This window comes from Austrofundulus limnaeus, unplaced genomic scaffold (assembly GCF_001266775.1).
Source record: "Austrofundulus limnaeus strain Quisiro unplaced genomic scaffold, Austrofundulus_limnaeus-1.0 Scaffold432, whole genome shotgun sequence".
NCBI lineage: Eukaryota > Metazoa > Chordata > Actinopteri > Cyprinodontiformes > Rivulidae > Austrofundulus > Austrofundulus limnaeus.
This window is the reverse complement of record NW_013952834.1, coordinates 297077-305232: the sequence shown is the minus strand read 5'-3', so window position 1 is coordinate 305232 and position 8156 is coordinate 297077. Positions and strand designations below refer to the sequence as shown.

Genomic DNA, 8156 nt, shown 5'->3' with positions numbered 1-8156 from the left:
AAATTCTGGCAGGACGAGCAAGAGCTCACTTCTCTCACTGAGCACAAAATAAATAAGGGATTGCATAAAAATGTTCTGTTTTTAAATGTGTTCAGATTTAAATTCTTTAAATATTTTGAGACAGTTCAGTCCAGGTGTTAAACACAAAAATGTAAATCAACCTTTTCCTCCATTTTTTTATGACTGGTTAGTCACTTGTGAACATTTACAGTTGTCCTTTTGCCCAAGTTCTTATTTTGACATGTTATCCTACATTTGCTCAGTAAATGAGAACATCAGAAATCAGACGTAAATGTTCAACTTTGTGCTTCGTGACAATAAATATTGTAAGTTTTTGAATAAGAGTGAATTCATTTCAATGCATGCAGATGTTGATACAATAATAGCTACACACAAACACACACACATATATCAGTCTGACATTTTGATCTTCCGGACCTTGGTCTCAAAATGTTCTCTGACTGGACCTCTTTAAATTTTAATTGAATACCCCTGAGCTAGACAGTGACTCAGAATACTGGTATGAACAGAAGCCAAGCCTGGTAGAGGGTCTCGTTGGTGATCAGGCTGCTACYCACTCGGTTGAGTTCACCCAGATTGTTTTTGCCAAACAAAGCCCGTGAACATGTATCCATCTCTGCAAACCACCTCCAGTTGTTACCACTTCATTCGTTGTGGTCTTTTTTTGTGAGGTAGTCTGGCTTCATCTTTTTAAATTTGTTACAACACGGTTCATAAGTGTCACAACATGGACTGCCATGTTGTGCAAACCTCCTGGTTGTTTCAGACTGCTCCATCAAACTCTAGTTGTATGTGCTCCCCTTCTAGAATTGCAAAAAATATTTGCACCTCAAGGGTAGACCCAGGGGATTATCTGTGCTTTGGACTTCACAATCTCATCTGCTACAACCCCTGGCAAAAAGTATGGAATCACCAGTCTTGGATGAGCACTCATTCAGACATTTCATTCCGTAAAACAAACTCAGATCAAAAACACGATACAATAATCAGGTCATTCCAAAGTGCAACTTGTTGGCTTTCAGGAACACTCAAAGAAATGAAGAGAAAACATTGTGGAAGTCAGTGAATGKTACTTTTATTGACCAAGCACAGGGAAAAAATATGGAATCACTCATTTCTGAGGAAAATATGGAATCATGAATAACAGATAAACAAAAGACCATTCAAAATACATCACTAGTACAGTATTTAGTTGCACCACCTTTGGCTTTTATAACGGCTTGCAGTCTCTGAGGCATGRACTTGATGAGTGACAAACAGTATTCTTCATCAGTTTGGTGCCAACTCTCTTTGATAGCAGTTGCCAGATTAGCTTTTCAGGTCGGAGCCTTCTTGTGGACCATTTTTTTTTTTCATTTCCACCACAGGTTTTCGATTGGGTTGGGATCTGGACTATTTGCAGGCCATGACATCRACTGAATGTGTCTTTCTCCAAGGAATGCTTTCACTGTTTTTGCCCTATGGCACGATGCATTGTCATCTTGGAAAATTGGAAACAAGTAAAACATGCTGGATAGGGGGTACTTGAGGATTAGGAACCACTGCTTTAGGCGATTTCTTATGGTTCGGTCACATTCATTTACTCCATCTTCCTCCCATTTATGCTTTCTCAATTTAGTTGTACTTTTTCAGTTTTCAAGACAAATGGCCTTAAGTTGTTTGTCTTGATGCTTTGATGTCTTTCTTGGTCTACCAGTACAGTTGGCTTTAACAACCATTCAATGCTGTTTGTATTTGGTCCATATCTTGGATACAGCTGACTGTGAACAGCCCACATCTTTAGCAACCATGTGTGAAGCGTTACCTTCTTCAAGAAGTTTCAGAATCCTCTTTTGTTTCAAGAGACATTTCTCTTGTTGGAGCCATGGTTCTTGCCTCTCCACTTCGTCCAGCAGCCCTCCAAGGTGTCATGACTGCAGGTGTTTTTAACTGCAGACTAATGAGCAGATCTAATCTGAGGCAGGTGTTCATTTAGGGAAAGGAAATTGACTGGGTGTGTCCTTATTTTCTACCTCCAATTTGAGTGATTCCATACTTTTTCCCTGTGCTTGGTCAATAAAAGTAACATTCACTGACTTCCATGATGTCTTCTCTTCATTTCTTTGAGTGTTCCTGAAAGCCAACAAGTTGCACTTTGGAATGACCTTATTATTGTATCATGTTTTTGATCTGAGTTTGTTTTACAGAATGAAATGTCTGAATGAGTGCTCATCCAAGACTGGTGATTCCATACTTTTTGCCAGAGGTTGTACATACTTGGATTGAAAGTGGCTTGCTAGGAAGAAGTTTACCAGTACCACGTTTTCTGAGTCTACCCACGMGCAGCTCCGTCATGCAATACTCTGTCACCCATCTGGAAAGGCGACTGGAGCGGATTCAAAAACCCAGTTGGAACTGGAAACGTAGTCACATTTGGCCGAGGCTGAATCAGTGAGAACTGCTTAAAGGTACACCAGTGGAAGAGGGGTGTGTTACATGGGTCCATGTGGACCCACCACCTGCAAGAGGAGCCAGATGAGTCTAGTGCTTTGGCCTGGCTTACCAAAGCTGAAATGATTCCTCACAGAAAATAATGGCTTTAGAAAGTTGTCTGTTTACATAGCAACAAAGACTTCATTAAAATAAGAAATTATAGTTATAGATAAAACATCAGTCTGTCACACAGTTGTAAATATAATACTGGCACGTGTTTATCTTTGTAAAACATCTCCCTTCCTATCAGCAGGTGGCAGTACGTCCCAGAAAACAGTTTGAAATGAACACTTATAAGTTAAAAAAGTATGTTTTTATTAAAGAGGAAAGTGGTTAGATCATCTCCAGTGTTTATACATTATGTGCTATACAGTGAGGATTATGTACAGAGCACAAACACAAGTGCTGATCCAGGATCAGTTTGGGAAGTCATTGTCAGAAAGCAGACCAAACGCAGCACCGATTGATTCGCTCAAAATACAGACGGGGAAGTCACTTCACACAGTTTAAATCAGATCAGTTTAAACTGGTTATTATGGGATGGATTGATCCTGATTGCAGTGGGGGAAAAAACAACTAAAAGGAGACAAGTTTGAAAACCTGCAGATACCGCCACCACAGGGCAACAGCTTAAGAAAACCCATTTACTGAGTTTAACACATAAAACCAACAGCTTGGTTTAAAAACTCTGACTTTGGTCCAGAGCTCCAACATTTAAGACTGATCCAATGTTTAGCTTCGAAACGTCACCAGAACCAACAAATATGTCTTTCCCATGTTCTCGACTGAAACATGGATTTACCAACAGGAAGCTTTTTGCTTTGGTTTGATGTTTCTGTCTGTGCTGAAAACATGAACTGTGAACTATGTTTAAAAAAGTCCTTATTTCTGCACAAAGATGAAGCAAACCCTATTCAAATACTCCAATTTAGAAAAAGTCTCACGTGACAAGCAACTGAACCTGTGAGTAGAAATATTTACACTTTTTAAAAACATCCAAACATTTAGAAATCCTCTGGTTTCTGAGGTGGCTGTGGTTCTTCAACATGATTTCCTCCTCATAGACAGAAAAACACAATTTGTAAACACGGACATAAAAAACCCACTAAATACAAAATAAGTGTAAAACTTTGTTAGCTGATGCACAAGTGGCAACACCTTTCAGTCGGTCTTAAAGTTGATGGTTAAGCTGTAATAAATTTACCAGTAATATGGGGTTTTAATAGCTGCTGAATGTGGTTGTGATCTAAMTGACCTGAGAAGCTAAAAGACGCATCTTCTTGTTGGTTCCTTCAGTTTCTACCACCTTAATGAGGACAAAAACTCATTTTCAAAACAGCTGTAATGATACTTACAATTCAACATTTTAATAATAACTTTTATAAATACAAAATGGAAAAGAAATGCTCATCACACCCATCCGACCCAAGAGGGTCGACGTGTAACCATACATGTATACACACACATCTGCAACACTCTATGTACAAATATTTTGTGTGTCGGGGCTGAATTTGGCAACCAGTTCGCTCACTGATAAGGCATGCCATGGAAGGAGGCGCTCTGTGGCGTGGACAGCTCCATCCTCGTCACAGCCAGAAAGTTTTCCTAAGATGAACTCTCGCTTCATGCAGACACYTTCTTTCTTTAAATAACCTGCAAATTTAGAAAAGTTCTTGACGCGAATCCTTTCCGCTCAGCTGATGTTGCCACACAGAGCAGTGATGTCATCACTTTGTGGTAGGGGAGGGGGAGGGTCTGGATCACGCCTCCGAGACGCGGCGACATCATCCGGAGGTGAAGCGTGTGTGACGTTCGCTCACGTGGACAGACTGGATGGGAGGGGGCGGCGGCTGTCAGTCGTCACGTCAGATGTTGGAGAGGCGGCGGCCTCTGGGGGCGCCAAGAGACACTCGCAGCCTCGGCTCTCTGGCCCTGGAAGAACACGACAGAGGAAAAAACAATGAATTTAAAACAGAAATACATTTGTGCAACTCTTTCTAAAACAAAAACAAACATTCTGCTAAAYTAAGTCCTAAATCAACAACCAGTTTAGTTTTGTTCATGTCCAGCCCTTCAGCCTCACCTGACTCCTGGCTCTTCTGAGAGTTTAAAAAAAGAAAAAAAAAAACATTTTGAACAAAAACAAAAAAGTCACTGTTTTTCTTTAAGTGCTCTCAGAGATCCCAGTTTTCTCCAGTGAATATTTAATTATTATTAAGAACAGGTATATAAGAGTACTTTACAGACAAACCTGTAGTGCTCGTTGAAGTCCAGTCTGAAGCTGAGGAAGCGCAGACTCTCGTCTGTGCTGGTCATCAGCAGCACCAGGAACTGCTGGACGATACTCTGAGAGAAGGAGCAGGAGACTTGTTAAAACACTGACTTTAATAAGTGGGGTTGGTTTTRGCTCGAGGCTGGTACCTGATAGAAGTGGGTGAGGATTCGGAGCTGTGATCTCATCTTTGGTATGGTGTCCTGGAACTCCTGAATCCTCCTTTTCTCCTCTGCTTCCTGTTCAGCTGTCACTCCCCACTGACCCTGAATTAACCACCACACTCCTCCTCGTCAGATCCTGTCACACCTACACCACAAGTCTGCTTTCTCTCTGTGTKCTGTCGCTCTCAGTTCTTACCTCCTCCTCCCTGGCTGCCTTCTTCTCCTCAAACTGCAGTCGGAGGGTCAGCTCCTCCAGCGCAGAGCGGTAGAGGGCGTCCTGGGCACTTTGGAACTCAATTATCTGGTCAAATATGGCCCTCAGTTGGTTCAAAAGAGACTGGACAGAAAGAAGTTGATTAAAGTTACGGTGAACGGTGGAAAGATAAATATAGAAGAAATAGAACCAGCTGTTACCCTGCTGTTATTGTCRAGCAAACATCTGGATATGATGGTGTCCAGGAAGACATCGTGGGCAGCAATGATGTGGTCTAGGTCCTGAGCCTGCTGGACTTTGTTCCACAGCTCATCCCATGAGCACTCCAGCACCTGAACACAGTTTGTGAGTGGCRTCTGGACATTAATATTAGGGCTGCACAAAGCCATCGACCTGAAACCAGTATCTGCCRGTTTCACCTCGATCGACTCCAACTGGAAACACGCTGAACAAAAATAAATAAATAAAATAAAGATGTTTTTGCACGTTTTTTAAATGGTCAGTTCTGAGAAATGCAGGATGCAGAAACAAGCAATGTGGTCAGTGTTATCAAGTGACTTCCTCACTAGATTTAGCCAAACACTTCTAGCGCCTTTTWAAACAAACTAGAGTMAAATCTAGATACTTTATCTGGTGAGTTTGGAAATTTTTATGGGTTAAAAGTGAATCGAGTCATCTTCAGTGATGGCCCCTCCTCTGTCCCAAAGCCCTGAGGCTCAGCTGCAGGAGCCAGAGAGTGGAGAGGAGACAAACTCCCTGCTCACTGTTGTCTCTTTTTGGTCCATTTATATATGTAATGTCAAGTTGAAACAACTTTACAAACAGTGTAAAAAAGTAATAGCATAAAATAGTTATTATTGGCTCCAGGACGAAGAACGTAAAAAACAAAACAAAACAAAACAAAACAAAACAAAAACCCCACATAGTTCTGTTTGAGTGTCACTGCCAGCTCCATGCTTGGATAAAGGAGGATTTAATGTAGAGTAATTCCACCACATATAACAGTAGTTTKTGTATTTATTTATTCATCATTAACCATTGATAGAGGATCACATAAACCCTGATGTAGTAAAGATGCACTGTTCTAGATTATAATGTTCTAGCGCATTTCTATCTTCAGTGCCTAAATATAAATTTAAATCTAAAATTGTATTTTATATTTTACTTGAAACTGTCCAGGAAAGATAAATGTTGTGATTATATGGTTCAAGCCAAATCATTAAAATCATTAATAATTTTACTAACGTTGGAGTTGTAAACATTATTTAGAGAGAGTATTTATCTGATATTTATCTCCTACAGCTGGAATCAATTACATTGAAATGACCAAATATGCAAATTAGAAAATGTTGTCTAGAATTTTTAGAACAAACAGCTACTTCCCTTAATGAGGAGTTGACAACAGCTCATATTGTCTGTGTAGAAGGTTTCTATGAGGATGTATTTGTTTTAAGACAGAAGATAATCTTGAATGAGTTTGTATGGGTTAGTTCAATAAAAGAAAATCAGTATCGGCCCAAAAAAGTGCATCTCTAACACACTTTTTGTTTCCCTGTACTACAATTGTCATTATAAATGTTATATGCTGATATAATATGGTTTTTCCCTCTCACCTTCTCTTGTGTGGTTTTTAGTTTTTCTTTTAATGGTTGCGCCTCCTCGTGATGTCTTCATGAAGATGAGCCTTGCTCTATGCAGGGTCTGTGGCAGCATGACCCAGGGTACCTGTTCTCCCATGTTTGTTCTGTCTTCTTCTGAATGGGTGTTCTGAACTGTAATTTCATTGTACTCTGTACAATGACAATAAAGGCTTATCTTATCTTATCTTATCTTATCTTATCTTATCTTATCTATGCAGGGTCTGTGGCAGCATGACCCAGGGCACCTGTTCTCCCATGTTTGTTCTGTCTTTTTCTAAATGGGTGTTGTGAACTGTAATTTCATTGTACTCTGTACAATGACAATAAAGGCTTATCTTATCTTATCTTATCTTATCTTATCTCTCTATCTAACCCTACCACCTCTTTTCACCCTCTTCTTCTGCAGTTCTGATTTAACAATCAGCACCACCTCCCGCTAATCGAAGCAGAACGTGTCTGTTAGTGATACTTTCTGCTGACGGCAGCCAGACTCACCTCAAAGGTGATGTAGTACTGCATCTGGTGGATGAAGTGGACCATCTCAGAGGCCAGGATGTGACACTGATGCAGCACACCAGACAGCTCTAGAAGGTAAAGAAGAACCGGGACAGGAATCATTACTACAAACAGGTGAAATAATAAATCAAATCCTCCGAATTCACTTTGAATACAAGTTTTACAATGGCTTTAAACAGATCTCTGGCTTTTTGGACATGTTGGTCTTAATATGTCATTACCTTTTCTATTTTACTAATATTTGTTTTTTTGTGACACATGAAAACTCCTAATTACTAAAATTTTGTATGTTTTTTCCATTTTCATTAAAGCATCTCATCTTTTTTTTCGATGCAATGCATGCTAGGTATGATGATGATGAGCTGCAGTTGAGACTAAAACACAGAGTCGAGGCTAAAAAGCTGTAATGTGTGACAAAGTTATATTTTGTATTAGTTTCTCTATTCTGCACAATATATGGGTYGAAATGATCAAACATGATGATTAGTAAGTTGGTTCCGGAGTAAACACCGTGCACCTCCATTTATAATGATATTATCCAAAATTAAAATTCAAGCTGGAAAGAGCTTGCACAGGAGCAGTGGTATGTTTCATTTACCCAGAATGCTTTGCAGCATAAATAACGTGGCTATGTTTGTGTGTGTGTGTATATATATATACAGTGGTTTGCAAAAGTATTCATACCCCTTGAACTTTTCCATATTTTGTCACATTACAACCACAAACATAAATATATTTCACTGGAATTTAATGTGAAAGACTGATAGGTATTTTCCTAAATACATACATACAAAAACAGGGGAGCAAATGAGACAATCAAACCATGGCTTAGAATCAAAGTGAGGAGAACGCTGGAC

General features: G+C 39.7%; 1 protein-coding gene across 1 annotated transcript in view; it reads right to left on the bottom strand.

The window, feature by feature from the left end:
- Positions 1 to 2787: 2787 nt before the first annotated feature.
- The window catches only part of tubgcp3 (tubulin gamma complex component 3), a 19823-nt gene continuing 14454 nt past the window's right edge, over positions 2788 to 8156 (bottom strand). The window contains exons 17-22 of the mRNA XM_014024628.1: positions 7279 to 7367; positions 5344 to 5475; positions 5126 to 5266; positions 4915 to 5031; positions 4745 to 4839; positions 2788 to 4425 (exon numbers count right to left, since the gene is read on the bottom strand). Of these exons, the coding sequence (XP_013880082.1) occupies positions 4359 to 4425; positions 4745 to 4839; positions 4915 to 5031; positions 5126 to 5266; positions 5344 to 5475; positions 7279 to 7367 (641 nt within the window). The 3' untranslated portion in view covers positions 2788 to 4358. The remainder of the gene's footprint in view (positions 4426 to 4744; positions 4840 to 4914; positions 5032 to 5125; positions 5267 to 5343; positions 5476 to 7278; positions 7368 to 8156) is intronic.